This window comes from Pituophis catenifer, unplaced genomic scaffold (genome assembly GCF_029215685.1).
Source record: "Pituophis catenifer annectens isolate HBS135680 unplaced genomic scaffold, rPitCat1.0.hap2 SCAF_18, whole genome shotgun sequence".
Classification (NCBI taxonomy): Eukaryota; Metazoa; Chordata; class Lepidosauria; order Squamata; family Colubridae; genus Pituophis; species Pituophis catenifer.
In genome coordinates, this window is record NW_027256898.1 from 369,940 (window position 1) to 385,292 (window position 15,353).

The following is a 15,353-nucleotide window of genomic DNA, read 5'->3' on the forward strand; positions in this document are numbered from 1 at the left end:
TCTTCTTTCCTTCCCTTCTCCCTCACTCCCTTCCTTTTCTTCCTCCTCGCTTTCCTTTTCTTCCCTTTTTCCTCCCTTCCTTTTCTTCCTTCTGTTCTTCCTCCCTCCCTCCCTCTTCTTTCCCTTTTTCCTCCCTTTCCTTCCTTCCTCCCTCCTTTCCTTCCCTTCTTCCTCCCTCCCTCCCTCCCTCCCTCTCAATCACTCCAGGGCACAAACTGGACTCAGAGGGCCACACTTGTAGAAACAAATAATTATTATTTAAAAAATACACTTGACATTCCACTCCCCCCCCCCAAAGCCAGTCCATCTCAGAAGGCACCCCGGTGTACGGTGCAAAGGCGGCCAGCCGCGGACGGGGAGAGGCTTCCAGGCACTTGCTCTCCGCCGGCCAGAGCCCTTCATCCGACGGGGTGGCTGGGCCGGTGTTCGCAGAAGTCGGCCGGCTTTCTGGGGACAGAGACGTTCAGGTAGCCGATGCCGGAGCTCTGGAAGGCCAGAGGGGAGAGCAGGGCCTTTTGCCCGGCCTCCACCGGCTGCCCGTCTTTCAGGGCTTGGCGATGGCTGCCGGGGTCCGAAAGCCTGGTGACGGAGAAGCTGAAAGGGAAAGGCCCGACTTCAGCTCCATCTTGGCTTTAGAGGCAATAGATTAGAAGCAGCCATAAAGAGAGGCCCAAAGACAGTTCTAACTGCTCTTCGAAGGTAGACTGCTCCTAGACAGGGAGGCTCCGCTTAGCTTGCTGGGTCCCCTTGGAGTGTCGTGGTCCGGGTAGCCCCACCCCCCCCATTCAAACTGCTCCAATGGAGCATCCAGACTCGATCCCAATGAAAGGATTTCAGAAGCACCTGGTGCCCCCACCGAGAGACCTCCCCCCCTTGCCCCCGTTTGCCAGGCATGTTTTGAGGGTCCTGGGGGCCCAGATGGCCTGAAGTGACCGTCTTCGGGCCCTTGCAGAGGCCCTTCAGTTTCTCGGGCCCCTCCCCACAGAGTGCCGACTCCCCTTCTGCCAACCTCCACAATGATTGACTCTCCCTGTGTCGGATTTTAGGGGTCTGCTTTTATTTTTCTGCTCCCCTGCCTCGCGTGGCCCAAAGGCAGGAGCCTGAAAGGATAAGAACCTCCAGGGGGAAACTGAGGCTTCAGGGGAGGGGAGGGGGTTTGCCAAGGAGGGCCGGCCATGCCATCCCGGCTGCTGCTGCGGGGGGGAGGGAGCGCATGGCGTCGGCTGTCCCTGCCGCTTCACGGACACAGCTGCCTGGGGCGGTACCTGAAGCCGGGGAAGGGCAGGAGCTTCCTCTGCAGTGGGCATTCGGGGAAGCCGAGGCTTTTGAGCTCCTGCGGAGAGATTGAACAAAAGACCCACAACCGCACCCCAAAGGCGGTCGGTTTAAGTCCCGCAAAGGGGGCCTGATCCACCCGTGAGACATTCGGGCTCTTCCAATCTCCGGGCAGACGCAGACCGCAAGCCCTCTGCTCTCGGGAGACCGCTTTGTGGTCTCCCATCCCGGGACCAGCCAGGTCTGGACCTGCTGAGCTTCGGAGAGGGGTAACCACAGGGGCCGCGGAGACGATTGGGGGGGGGCGGGGGGCCGGGGCAGTTTACCTGCAAGCTGTGGACATGGATGGTGCGCAGGGCCCGTTCCAGGATCCCCACCTGCAGGCTCAGCTGGAGGGTCCGGTCCTGCAGCTGCTGGTTCTCCCCCTCCAAAAGCTGGACTCTGGGAACGAGGGAGGGAAGGGGCTTGGGGTGGGGGCCCCCTCAAAACTCCCTCCCTTTGGTCATTTTCTTCCTTCCTTCCTTTCCTTCTCCATTCCTTCCTTTCCCTTCTTCTTTCCTATTCCTACCTACTTTCCTGCTCCTCCTTCCCTCCTTTTCCTTCCTTCCATCCATTCAACCAATCTTCTTTCCTGCTCCTTCTTCCCTCCCTCCTTTTCCTTCCTTCCTTCTCTTTCCTTCCTTCCTTCCATCCTTCCATCCATCCATCCAAGCTTCTTTCCTGTTCACTCCTTCCTCCCTCCCTTTTCCTTCCTTCCTTCCTTCCTTCCTTCCTTCCTTCCTTCCTTCCTTCCTTCCTTCCTTCCTTCCTTCCTCTTATTCTTTCCTACCCCTTCCCTTCTGTTCACTTCCTCTCATCCAGTCTGCTGCCCTTTCGGCCCCCAGAGCAGAGGCTGCCTGTCCCTGGGTCCCTCTGGAGGAAGAAGGGGGCCTGCCCTGCCAGCCCTGCCTGCCCTCCCCCCCGGGGGGTCTCCCACCTGCTCTGGAGGCTGCAGAGGGCCTGGCCGTCGCTCTGCTTGGCCTCCTCCAGGCTGTGCAGCTGCTCCAGGCTCTTCCGCTTCTCTCGGAACAGGCTCTCGTTCTCGCCTGTCACCCGCCGGATCAGCAGCTGGTCCTGGGTGCAAAAGCCGGCATCCCCCGCTGGGCTCAACAGGCCGCCCTGCAGAGAGGGGCTCCCCCTGGGGGAGGGGGAGGCGGGGGAGGGGCTCCGGCAGGTGAGGCTTAAGGTGGCCCATCCGGCCTGGGGACCTTTCCAGGAGGGGACTGAGGGTCTCGCCTAACTCAGCCCAAGCGGAAGGTTCCCCTCCCCCCCCCCCGGAGGGAGGGCCGCCATAGGACTGCTCTACCTTTTCGGCCTGGGTCTTGGAGAGCCGCACCTCGTTCTCCAAGTGCCGGATGCGAGCCTCGCGCAGCTTCACCTCGCCGAGCAGCGTCTCCTTCGCCTGCCGCAGCCGGGCTTTGTGCCGGAGGCGCCGCTCGCTCTGTTTCCTGGGGAGGCAAGGCGGGGGTGGTGGGGAGGGGAGGGCTTAGGGGGCCTCGGCCCTGGAGGAACCAGGCAGCCCACCCACCCACCCACCCACCCACCCCCCGGGCAAGTGGAGGCTCACCTGAGGGAGACGTCCACCTGCTTCAGGATCTGCCTCTGCTCCTCACAGAGAGCCTCTTTCTCCTGCTGCAGGGCGGAGAGCTGCTCCGAGAGCCTCTGGCTGTGGCTCCGGGATTGCAGGTGCTGCAGAGGAAGGGTTGGGGTGCAGGGGTTCAGTCGGGGTTCCTGGGAGGGAGGGAAGGAAGGAAAGGAAGGAAGGAGAGAGGGAGGGAGGGGGAGGGGGACTTCTCTCCTCCACCTTTCAAGGCCGCTGACCTCCTTGGCGAGGGCCCTCCTCTCGTCCTCCAGGGCCCGCAGCTGCCCCTCCTGCTGCTGGGCCTGGGCCTGCCGGTCAGCCAAGGCCTGGAGCAGCTGGGCCTCCTTCTCCCGCCAGAGTCTCCGCTGCTGTTGCTGCTGCTCTTCCCACTGCTGCTCCAGCCGCTTCCTGCAAGAGGCCAGGGGTGGGTGGGGGGTCTACTCAGGGGAAGCATTGCCCACCCTGCTCCACAATCAGACTACGCCTTCCTTCCTTCCTTCCTTCCTTCCTTCCTTCCTTCCTTCCTTCCTTCCTTCCTTCCTTCCTTCCATCCATCCATCCATCCATCCCGGTCTCCTTCCTCCCAACCTCCAGCCCCTCCTGTCTCTTGTATTTTGCCGTGAGAGGCAAGTCGACTCTTTTCCCAGCTGGACCCCCAAAAGTGGGCAAAGAAAAAAGAAAACCCTGGCCGGAGGGTGTGGGGTGTTCTCCTACCGCATCTTCTGTTCCTCCTGCAGAGAGTGCTGGGCTTCGGCCTCCTTGGCTCTGGCCTCCCTGGCCTCCTCCTCCAGCTGCCTCCTGCCCAGGGCGGCCTGGGTCTCCGACAGCTGCTGGCTCTCCTGCAGCATCTGCTCCAATTCCTGCACCTGGGAAGGACACAGAGACGCCAAAGCCCTGACTTTAGGGGAGATGCCCCCCCCTCCCAATGGGGCCGGGTCTCATTTCTGCAGCAACATGGGCCCGTTTTTAAAAAGGAGAAGTGTCCCTAGCGGGCAAAGGCATCGGTGCAGGCAATCCTCGACTTACGACCATGGGTTTAAGGGCCGAAGTGCGCTGGGGCCACTGACCCTTTTCTCGGCCTGGGCGGCTCGCCGGCTCTCCTGGGTCAGCTGCTCCCGCAGGCGGCTCTGCTGCTTGGCGGCCTGGGACTGCTGGAGGAGCTGCAGCTCGAGTTCCTTCGCCTTCTGCTGGCTGAGCTCCCCCTGCGAGGCCAGAGCCCTGCAGGCCTTGGAGGTCTCCAGCACCTTCACCTGGGCTTGCCTCAGCTCGGCCTGGATCTGAAGAGAGAGGGGCGGTCAAGGGGGAGAGGCCCTCGGAGGGTCCCCCCAGGAGAGGCGGCTGGAGGGGCTCCTGAAGCCTGATCTCTCTTGAGCTGGGCTCTTTCCTTGAAGACCTTTCACGACCCAACTAGGGAACATCATCAGTCCTCCACCCGAACTGAACCGTCCTAACGGTGCTGGGCGTGCTCAGTGGCTTCTCCCTGACGGAGTGACCACAGAAACCTGCAAGGGAGCCCTCCCGGCCCTCCTCCGCCAGGCCCCCCCACCCCCCCCCCACCCCCAGCAGCCCACCTTAATGTTTTCCTGCTGCAGCTGCAGATTCTGTAGCCTGAGTTCCAAGCCCCTCTCCTGTTCCAGCCTCAGCTGCTTCTTGGTGGAGCCGACGGAGCTCGGTGCCTGCCGGGGCCCCCAAAGCGGCCCCGGAGGCTCTTCCTGCGGCTGCAGGGCTCCCTTGTGGGGGGCTCCCTGCGTGCAGAGGGGAGGTGGTAAAGAAAGGACAGCACGGGGCTCTCGTTGCGGAAGCCCCTTCCCCACAGGGTGCCCCCCAACCTCTGCACCTGCTCTGTGTCCCCCCCGGCGCTTCCCAGGGCAGGCCGGTGTGGGCAGGGCTGATCCGGAGCGCTGTGCCTCTCTCGGTGGGCGCTCAGCTGATGCTGCACAGCCAGAATCTCCTTCAGGAAGGAGGGACCCTCCTCTTCCTGCTTGGCCTGGCTCGGCTTCCCCAGCTCTCCCATCTGGCTGGCTTCGGACAAACGAAGGCTGTGGGTCAGAGGGTGGGGTGGGGTGGGGGAACAAAGAGAAAGGGGGCATTTAGCATTTATGGTCGGCTGCTAAATCACAAGGATGATCCCCGCAGCTTCCGGGGACAGTTCCAGGTGCCGGTTGTCACCTTTCAAGCCCTTACATGGCTAGGGTTATTGGAAGGACCCTCCCCAGCGACGTCTCCCCGACCCCCCCAGACAGGAGAGGTTATGGGTCCCCTCTCTTAAGGAGGGCCACCTGGCGGGGACCAGAAGAAGGGCCTTCTCCGCGGTGGCTCCCTCCCTGTGGGAGGTTAAGATAGGCCCTTTTTTTTTTTTTGACTCTCTTCCACAAGAAGTTTTGCCAGCAGGCCTGAGCATCCCAGTCTCAGATGGAGGCCATCGAGTGGCTCGATTGATTGACTGATTGATTGATTGATTGCTGACACCAGGAAGGTGGGGGTATTGATTTAGTCTTTTTATCCTGGTTTTTTTTAAAAAAAACATTAATAAGCCGCCCAGAGTGGCTGAGAATGAATGGGCGGCCATATAATGGGCTAAGGTGGGTTAACACCTGGGGGGGTTCAACAGGGGACGGGGACGATGCTGCCTGGAATCCTGGGAACTGTAGTCCCAGCGGCAGCAACAAATATGGAGGCAGGTTTCAAAATCCCGCCTTCCTCTTTGTGTCAGGAGAAGCTTTGCAGAGGGAGAAAAGGGGGAAAGGTGCTATACTGCCCCCCTCCCGCCAGAAGGCCAGGCTCTCCCCCCAGAGAGCCCGAGCTCTTTGGAGCAGTCCGTGCCTTGATCCTCCTTCTTGGGGTCTCTTTCGTGAGGACGGAGGAAGAGGGGTGCCTGCAGCAACCCTGCTGTTTGGGGCGAGTGGCACCTCCTGGACCCACCAGGCCAGACACCATGTCAGTGGGTGACATCAGAAAGGGGGAGGGTCCCCCTCCCCACCTCCTCCAGCTCAGGCTTCTGAAATTCACAAAATGAGGGCAGGGGGGCCTTAGTTCCTTCTCTCCTCTCTCAGAAAACCCCCAGCCCTGCTCTCCCTGACCCCCAGCAGCGCTCCAGAGAACCCAAAAGATCCGGCTGCTTCCTGAATCATTTTTTCAGATGTTAAGTTGGTGCCTGGGGGTATTTTTTCCTTCTCCCTCCGACCCCTCTCTTCCTTGCATGTCGTGTCTTTCGAACTCAGCGCCCAGGTAAGATCTCTTGACACTTGGGAGCCTTTTCAGGTATTGGGCGGATGAAAAATTGTGATTAAAAATTCAATCTTTAAGGCCTGTGCTAAACGGGCGTACCAATCAAGTTCCTATGACTTGTGGACTTGCAACTCCCAGAATTCCCCAGCCGGCCAGTCCCCAAATCTTAAAAGTTGCCAAGGTTGGACCAGCCCTGTCCTAAGACGAACGTTTATGGTGGTGAGAAGTGTAATTATGTCCTTCTGACTTAGCTCTGGGAATCTTCATTCGAAACATAAATCGATTTCTTTTAAAGTATTCGAAGGTTCCAATCTCAAAACAACCCCGGCTGTCGAGGGTTCGAATTACCACATTGGCTCTCCATCTCCTCCCTGGTTCGGGATCTGATCTTCATACACCTGCCCCCTGGCTGGAAGTTCGGGGCACGAGAGTCTGCCTGCCAAAACTCCCTCCTCCTCCTCCTCCTCCTTCCTCTCCCTCAGGATACTCTGGTTCAGCCGCTCGCATTCGTGGGAGAGCTCCAACACCTGCGGATTTTATTTTTAATGGATTGATTTCTTAAACTTATTAAATAAGTGTATTTAATAAATTATTAACAACCTATTAAGTCGATCATTCTTCAAATAAATTTATTAAATTTAGATTTAAGCAAACACAGAGTGAGTTGAACTAAATTACATTGCCTGTGTTTTCATCGGAAAAGCGCGACACATTTGTCTCGGGTTGAATGTACAGGTGGTTCTCAACTTACGACCACAACATCTGTCGCTAAGTGAGGTGGCCATAAATGAGTCATGCCCAATTTTACATTTTTGCACCAAAGGGAAGTCTCGCATTCCAAAATGAGCACTAAAATGTTTGTATTTATCTGCACAAAATCATCCTTTTGATCAGTCTTTCATAAAATTTGGTGGCTGGTAGCACTGAGTCTGGATTACTACTTTAGAGGTAGACCCTGATTTAAAACCTTTCATTTAGTGACCATTCAAAGTTACAACAGCGCTGAAAAAAGTGACAATTTTTCAACTTTGCACATGACCAGGCGCTTGGCAACTGACTCACATTTATGACGGTCGCAGTTTCCTGGGGTCATGTGATCCCCTTTTGCAACTGTCTGACCAGCAAAGTCAAGGGGGAAGCCAGATTCACTTAACCACAGTGTTACTAACTTAACGACTGCCATGGTTCCCTTCACAACTGTGGCAAAAAAGGTGGTTAAATGGGGCAAGCTTCACTTAACAACGGTCTCACTTGGCAACAGAAACATTGGGCTCAATCGTAGTTGTGCCTTACCTCCTTTTTGAGTTTGCACCATCTTCTATGGAGGAACACTCAACCCCTTTCGAGTTTTGTTGTATCAAAATGCAGAATCTCCTGAACAAAACTTTGTTCTGGGCACATGATCCGCACCTGGCCGGGCCGGCTACGGAGCTCACCTTGGCTTCAAGGCGCCGGTTCTTGTGCAGCAGCTTCTCGTGAGTCAGGTGCAGAAAATCCCTCTCTTCTGCGGCTCCCTGCAACACCTGCAGCTCACCGTAGAGACGAAGAAGTTCTGACTTGTAGCTGTGCAGCTCCTGCAGGTTCAATGGAGGAGGAAATGGAAGGAGAAGAAATTCACCCAAACACAACAGGGATTAGTGAAGAACAGGCTGCCTAGGACTGATGATGTAACCCAGTTGGGCCATGAAATGTCTGCAAGAAAACGGCCAGGCTCAGAGACCACCAAGGACCCCCTCAAGGACTACCCTTAAGGTCAACCGATGCAGGGCTCCCCTCCAAGGGCTGCTGGAAGGATCCAAACGGGAGGCACCCATTGGGAATGTGCAGAGCCTCCCGGGAGAATCGGAAGGGGGGGCAGAGCGATAGAAGAAGAGATGTGACCTACATGCTTAAAGCAGCCTCCGAGGTCGCTGGCTGCCTCTCTGCCGGCTACTGAGCCCCCCAGAGAGGCCTGTCTCTCTGCCTCCGGAAAGCAAAGCTGGTCGCGCAGCAGCAGTCTATCTGTCAAGAGGTTCTGCTCTCTGGCCTTCCACAGCTCGGACGCAGCTAGAAGGAATCGGAAGGTCACTTGGGGAGGCTGAGTTCAGTCTGGGGCTTCTCGGCTGTGGCCGCTTGAAGCGGTGAGGATTCCACCTCCCATGTTCCCCTGCCAGCCGGGCCTCTGTGCTTACTGCCGGAATCAGGGTCCAGGGCCAAGAAGGGTTCTCTGGGGAGTGAAGATTTCGCCAACGGTTCAACCGGCTGCTGGGCCCTCTCTTCCTCCTTGCCCAACGTTCCTGGCCAGATCTCAGCTCCTGGCCAGAGAGATTTCTTTTCAAAAAAATATGCAGCCAGTCCTTGACTTACCACTACTATTCAGCCCAAAGATTCTGTTGCTAAGCAACAGGCAACTAAGTGAGTTTTGCCCTCATTTTACGACCATTCTTGTCCTAGTTGCCAAGTGCCTGAGTTTTGATCACGTGACCATGGGGGATGGCCGTGACGGCCGTCAAGTGTGAAAAGCAGTTGTTTTTTTTCAGTGCCATTGTTAACATCGGTCACTAAGTGATCCATTGTAACTGGAGGACTCCCTGTGCCCGGAGTTCCCCCACTGACAAGGGAAGTTTGGGGGATTGTAGTCCCGGCCCAGCCCAGCCCATTGGGGGACTTCAGCTCCCAGAATTCCCCAGCCGAGTCGCCTTCCAAGAAGACCAGAAGGTGAAGAGCGAAAGGAGGAGAAGGAATGAAGGACCTACCAGGCGAGTCAGGCAGCTTCCCTCGCTCTCCCTCGGCTGCGTCCGGGTCCTCCTTCAACGCCGGGATCCCACCCTGGGCGCTCCGGAGCCTGCCTGGGGCTCCCTCCAAACCTCGCTCGGCCTCTTCCCAGACGGGGTGCCTTCCGGCCGGCTCTTCTGGCGAGGGAAGCTGGGGGACACATCAGCCCTCTCTCAGCCAGAGGGGCAGAAAGGACGGCCAGGGGCGCATAACATCCTGTTGTTGTTGTTGTTGTTCTAGAGGCCTCCAACCATGGCAACTTTAAGGCTTGTGGACGTCAACTCCCAGGATTCCTCAGCCAGCGAAGCTTAAAGTTGCCAAGGTTGGAGATGACCCAGGACTAGAGGTCTTCACAATGCAGATTAGGAGCAAGGAGGCTCATCCAGAGACGCAACAGGCGGCCTCTCCCCACATAGGAGGGTTGCCTCCTGACGGCCTCTCTTGAGACAAAGGAAGGGCCCGCCTTCAGTTCTTGGGGGAAATGCGACTTGGAAGGAACCTCCTAAATAAACACAGGTAGTCCTCAACTCACGTCCAAGATGGGCTCCAAAATTTCTGCTTACATTTATTAAGTGAGTTTTGCCCCATTTTACGATTTTTCTTGACACAGCTGTGAAGTGAATCACTGCAGTTGTTCAGTCAGGAACATGGTCATTAAGTGAGTCTGGCTTCCCCATTGGCTCTGCTTGACCGAAGGTCGCAAAAAGGAATACGTGACCCCGGGACCCTGCAACCGTCATAAATATGAGTCAGTTGCCAAGCATCCAAATGTTAATCCCATGGCCACGGAGAGGCTGCAACGGTCGTAAGGGTGAAAAACGGCCCCAAGTCCCTTTTGCCATTGTAACTTAGAATGGTCACTAAACCAAATGGCTGTAAGCTGAGGACTAGCTGTATGCTCTTTGTTGGAGTTGCAACCCGTGTTCCAACTCCATTTGTTTTAAGGAATTATCTTATATATATATATATCTATATATATCTCACAGCTCCACTCTCTGACTGGACTGATGCCTTTTTTCCATATTTTTCTCAACATTTTTTTTTTTATTTTTTTGCTTTGCTCACCGTCCCCTGGATGTGGGGCAGGGATTGTTGTGGCTGGTGCAGTCCCTCCTCTAGCCTCGGATGGAAGAGATGCCATTCATCCTTCAGGGAGGGAAAAGCAAAAGAGAAGGGTTTTTTTTGTTTTGTTTTTAAAGGTTTTAGGAACTGACTTAACCATCACTTGATTTAGCAACGGGAATGCTGGTGTGACCAGACTGAAGACCCGAACTCTTTGGTAGCCTCCCAGTGCAACGAACGAGGACATGCATTCAATTTCACAGCTACTAAGGTTGTTGGCCAAGCAGGGACAAAAATAGCCAGAGAAGCAACTGAAGTCTGGGAAATGGGACTCTTGTCAGTTAACGGGAGCGCTGATTTACCACCAGCTTATCAGGCGCTTAGGGGCTTGCCAGTGGTGAAATCCAATCCAGTTCTGTGGGCGTGGCTTGGTGGGCATGGTAGGGGAAGGATACTGCAAATCTCCATTCCCACCCCACTCCAGGGGAAGGATATTGCAAAATCTCCATTCCCAAAGCCACTCTGGGGCCAGCCAGAGGTGGTATTTGCCGGTTCTCCGAACTGCTCAAAATTTCCACTACCAGTTCCTCAGAACCTGTCAGAACCTGCTAGATTTCAACTGTGGGCCCTGCCCAAGGAAGCAACACTTAATGACTGAACAGCTGGCCTTTCGGACAAAGAAAGCAGGCAGCGGGGAAATCTGTGCCATCTCAGCTGCCCTGGGAAGGGGGGGGATGGTGTCTGCATTTAAAGCTTTCCCTCCTCGGTGAACCCCCCCCCCAACAGAACAGGAAAGACCTGCACTTGTAGGGGAGCTGCGCAGGGTGTCCCCAGGCAGTGGGGGGCTCCCAGCTCCTCCTCCAGCGCCTCCATCCGCTCCAGCAGAGTGCTCCTCTCTACCAGCAAGTAGGCAACCTGCTCACTGGGGCTGCTGTGGACGATGCTGGCCAAGCCCTCCAGCTCCAGCAACTCGGCCACCTCCTTATGCTGAGACTCTGGGGAGAAACACAAGGTAGTAGACCACTATCTTAGCAAAGGGGGCGGGGGTGGGTGGGAGAACGTCCTCTGTTGCTCCTCCTCTCTTCCCTCCCTCCCTGGAGAGGAGGTAGAATTGTATGCCACTTTTTGCTCCTAAAGGAAAAGCAGCCTATTATTTCAAAAAATAATAAAATGCATCTGGATGAAGCCATGTTTTGAAGGATAAGCAGAGTAAAAGCTTGACCTGCATCCCTTCCACTTCAGTGTGTCGGCTTGAAAGGGCTTTGACTCGACTGTCGCTCAAGCGGTCAGCTCTAGACGTGGATGTGATGGGCCGGCGGAGAAAGAGAGGAGGGGGCAGAGGAAGGAGAGAGGGTCCTCTCTAGCCACGCACTGTGGCATCACAGCCTTGTGATGTCTACCTTGTGGACTTGCATTACAATACGATCTTGATGAGCGTATCTTTTATTTTATGTACACTGAGAGCGTACGCACCAAGACAAATTCCTTGTGTGTCCAATCACACTCGGCCAATAAAAAAGTTCTATTCTATTCTATTCTATTCTATTCTATTCTATTCTATTCTATTCTATTCTATTCTATTCTATTCTATCTGCAGGAATGGGACGGGTGAGAGGTTGCGTTGCAGCAGCCCAAAGGAGGCACAGCCTCTCTTGCAAGGAAGTTCCCCTCCGGCCTGGAAAATTTTGGAAAGCAGCCGAGGGCGGGTGGTACCGTGTTCCAACTGCAGCTGGGTGAACTTCGTCCTCAGCTCTTCATTTTCCCGTTCGTATTCTGCTGCCAAAGCATCCCGCGCTTCTGTCAAGGCCCGGACGTGATCGACGTAATTCTGCACCTGAAAAGGAGGAGGAGGGTCCAGAAACAGAGTTCCCAAACTCTAGAGAGAGGGACGCTGTTTTTTTATCAGCTGAGCAACAGGCTCGTCTCTCAGCCTCCTTGCCAGCGTTCAGGGCAGCACTTCACAACCTCCGGCATCTTGAAGATGGGTGGACTTCGACTCCTAGAATTCCCCAGCCCACAGCAACTTTGAAAAAAACGCAACTTTCCAGATCCTGATGGTCACCAGATGGCACTCTGGCTCTGCTCAAGGAACTCCCCCACCCCTTTAGTTCCTCCTCCACGGATCAGAAATCTGCATAATCAGAAATTCAAGCCGCCTCCCTCCCTCCACGGGATCCATTGCCTAGTCAGTGGCTGGAATGCCACGGAGGGTGGGTGGCTCCGTACACTCCCTACACACACCACCGACAAGAGTTGGGATCTGGTTTATTTTCCAATGGGTTAGTGGTGACTTATTTCAAAGAGAGGAATTTAACAGAGCTACCGGGATCTCCTGCTCCAGAAGAGAAAGCTTTAGGGAGACTGGGCAGCCATTTGTCTGGAAGGGCGCAGGGTCTCCTGCTTGAGCAGAGGGTTGGAATAGGAGACCTCCGAGGTCCCTCCGAACTCTGTTATTCTGTTCACTGCTTCAGAGCATATATACTTGAACAAAGTTGCTCCCCTAATTCATGGCCTTCAGTCACAGAAGGGGGGCTGTTTGCAGATTTCATTGTCCAAACGACAACAACTCACATCAATGGGGGATCAGGGCCAAAGAAGAGTGACCCAACTCACCCGACGGTTCACGGCCCCGAAAACAAACCTTTGCAACCAACCAAGCTATACTATTTTTACCCTTTTGTCTTGGAGCAGGCCACCCGCCCCTAAATTCCGTTCTGATCCTTCTCCCCTTTCCTTGACCCAAAGTCCGAGAAGAAACGAACTGTCCCCAGATATCGTCAAGCAAGACCGAGATGGCTGACGTAACCTGCCCTTCCTTCTCAGCGGGAGGAAAAGGGAGGTTTTTGCAAACCGGAGAGTGGGCAGCGGTGGGTCGCCCAGCCAGGTGGCAAGAGCTGGTTTCCCCCCTGTCAAAATGACGACAACGGGGAAAGGAAACGGATCATCGGCCGAGCCAGGGAAGCGATGCTTGGCGTGGCCTGCAAGAAACCTGCGGCTCTTATTGTCTTAAGTCGCCGCTTTGAAGGCCACAAAGAGGGAAGAAACCCACCCAGGGCTCTTTCCTACCCCCAGATCAGACGGGCGTAAGAAGGCAGGAAGCGCTGCTCTGCGGAGGTCGCGTTCTTCAAGGGATTTTGCACAGGAAGGTCCCCTGCGGGCATCCGACACTGAACACATACCCAAGAGGCTAAAATGCCAGGAAAGCCAGAAGCCCTGAAGAATGGGCTCTCTCGGGTCCAAGAAAAGCAGGATGTAGAACAAAAAAGACACGGCCAGGTTTGCGTCGGTCTCTGGAAAGGCTTAAAGGACAACCGGAGACCAGTCCGAGAGGCCGAACTGGGGCATCGGCCACTCCCAATGGCCTAACCCACGGCTGACCCCCTTGTCAGCTTCTCCAACAATCAAGCCCTGGAAGTTGTGGGCGTTCCATCACTCAGGTTCTCAGGAAACAGCCGTTTGTCTAAAATGGTATAAGGTCTCCTGCTCGAGGAGGGGGTTGGACTACATGACCTCCAAGGTCCCTGTGATTCTAATTACATTCCACTTCCCAAGAAGTCCACTTCGGCAGAGGCGAAGCAAAAAGTCTGATTTTGAAGCCAACGCTCACTCTGGTTAAACTTGAAGGTGGCTTGAAAGGATTCACAGCCAGTTCCCAGTTACCAGGGTGGTGAAAAAGTAACGGGACAACTAACAACCCTGTGACTAACTTAACTGCAGCGATTCACTTAACAATAGTGGCAAGAAAGGTTATAAAATGGGGGGGAAATCATTTCACACCTGTTCGCTTAACAACAGAAATTCTGGCTTCAAGGGGGGTTGTAAGCCGAGGACTACCCATAGTGGGGCATCTACCCCACTAATGAACCGCACACATTTTAGGAGAGCAATTGGGTATTTCCCCAAGTTTCCACCCGTGCCTGGAAACTGGGGGTGCCCCTCAAGGCTTGGGGCTGCCTAACCGTTCCAGAGCAGTTCCTCTCGGTGCAAAGAGGGCCCCCACCTCTCTCATCTCTTCCTCCAGCTGCTGACGGAGCAATGCCCCAGAGGCGAAATGCAGCTCCTCCGGGCCACGCAGGAACCAGGGCCACGTGTGGGCTAGCTGGGTCTCCGAGGGGGTGATGGTAGTGGTGGTGGCAGCGTCTCCTCCTCCTTCGGCCTCCCCCGGCTGCTGGAAGAGAGAATAGCATCAGAAGCCCAAGTCACTTCCCTTCTACAAGGATGCCAGCATGGCTGAACAGCTGGGCAACAAGCCTTGGCATAACACAGCTTATAGCCAGGGCAAACCATGGTTTGAACCAACTCTAGCTTGCCACTCTGGAAGCAGCGACAGAAATTGAATCTAAGTAAATTCTAAGCAAATAGATCCCCATCGTCCCCACCCAGCACTGTCCAAGGCTGAGGAGCATGGAAGTTGTAATCCAATGAACTGAGAAGTCCATCCACCTATGTATTCATGCATGTGTACTTTATACACACACATGTATGTATATATACATATATATACACATGCATATAGATATATATATCTATATATATGATTTTTATTTTATTTATTTAGCCATCCCACTTGCAAGGTGATATCAGTGGCTTATAAATTTAATAAATTTTGCATGCCTTCCACATTTTTGCTTTTTAATATAGGTCTTCCGGGGTTCGGTGTATGTGGGCGTGTGTGTATATGCGTAATATACATACATTTATGCATAAATATAGAGGGAAATTACGCGTGTGTTATATCCTTGCCCATTTCTGCAAGGTGGAAGTGCATATAACTGGAATAAAATCAGTCAATAAATATTTATAGCCGTATTTAGAGGGGAAAAAAGAAAAAAAAAACCCGACGGCGAGTCCGTTCTTCAACCGCAGCGCCTTGAGTGGAGCCTCCCCGGGCAGGAGCAGTCTACCCTCCCCTGCGCCCTCCGCCTCCAGAATGGCTGCATGTAGGCCTCGCCCGCCGCCGCCCTTCCTGGCCCCCAGGCTGACTCACCGGCCGGCCTCCCTCCATGAGGGCGCCGCGGCACCGGCCGGGCCGGGCGGGACCGTAGCCGGCAAAGCAGGCCGCGAAACCATGGCAACGCGCGGCCTAGGCGCGCGGAGACGCCGTGGGGAGCCCTGGAAACTGGCCACGCCCCCTTAAAGAAACCGCTTCCCATTTCTTTCGCACTTAAGCCAACCGTGTCTTTGCTGGGCTCAGGATAACGGGGGTGGGGGGTTAGCAAGTGGTGGGAATGAGATTGCCCCCAAATGAGAAGGGGGACGCTCTTCTACTGGAGGAAGCCCACCCTGCCGTGACCCACACCTGAAAATGGAGACAGACAGAAGATAAGCCCTGGTTTATAAATATGGTACAAGGAACGTCTGAACGCATACATGTGAGAAAGCAACATGCGACCTTGACCTAAAACGACGTTGG

At 55.0% G+C, this 15,353-nt stretch overlaps 1 protein-coding gene across 1 annotated transcript; it reads right to left on the reverse strand.

The window, feature by feature from the left end:
• Positions 1-326: 326 nt before the first annotated feature.
• On the reverse strand, positions 327-15,011 carry CCDC30 (coiled-coil domain containing 30). Its single transcript, XM_070956155.1, has 21 exons — positions 14,928-15,011; positions 13,941-14,108; positions 11,654-11,774; positions 10,739-10,935; positions 9,944-10,024; positions 8,860-9,028; positions 8,296-8,418; positions 8,010-8,170; positions 7,561-7,698; positions 6,473-6,651; positions 4,734-4,935; positions 4,468-4,641; positions 3,964-4,173; positions 3,611-3,762; positions 3,136-3,304; positions 2,882-3,003; positions 2,621-2,762; positions 2,252-2,388; positions 1,602-1,716; positions 1,266-1,333; positions 327-594 (listed from the first exon to the last, which is right to left on the reverse strand). Exons 1-21 carry the CDS (start codon positions 14,943-14,945, stop codon positions 399-401), a joined length of 3,042 nt encoding a protein of 1,013 aa, XP_070812256.1. The 5' UTR covers positions 14,946-15,011; the 3' UTR covers positions 327-398.
• Between the last annotated feature and the right edge of the window lie 342 nt (positions 15,012-15,353).

Excerpts from the sequence above, each read along its gene's own strand:
- CCDC30 (XM_070956155.1), bottom strand. Across the intron at positions 4,936-6,472 it reads GGAGATGGAGAGCCAATGTG|CCTTCGTTTGTCCGAAGCCA; the intron begins GTAATTCGAACC and ends TCTGACCCACAG. Across the intron at positions 4,642-4,733 it reads CCGGGGGGGACACAGAGCAG|GGAGCCCCCCACAAGGGAGC; the intron begins GTGCAGAGGTTG and ends CTCTGCACGCAG.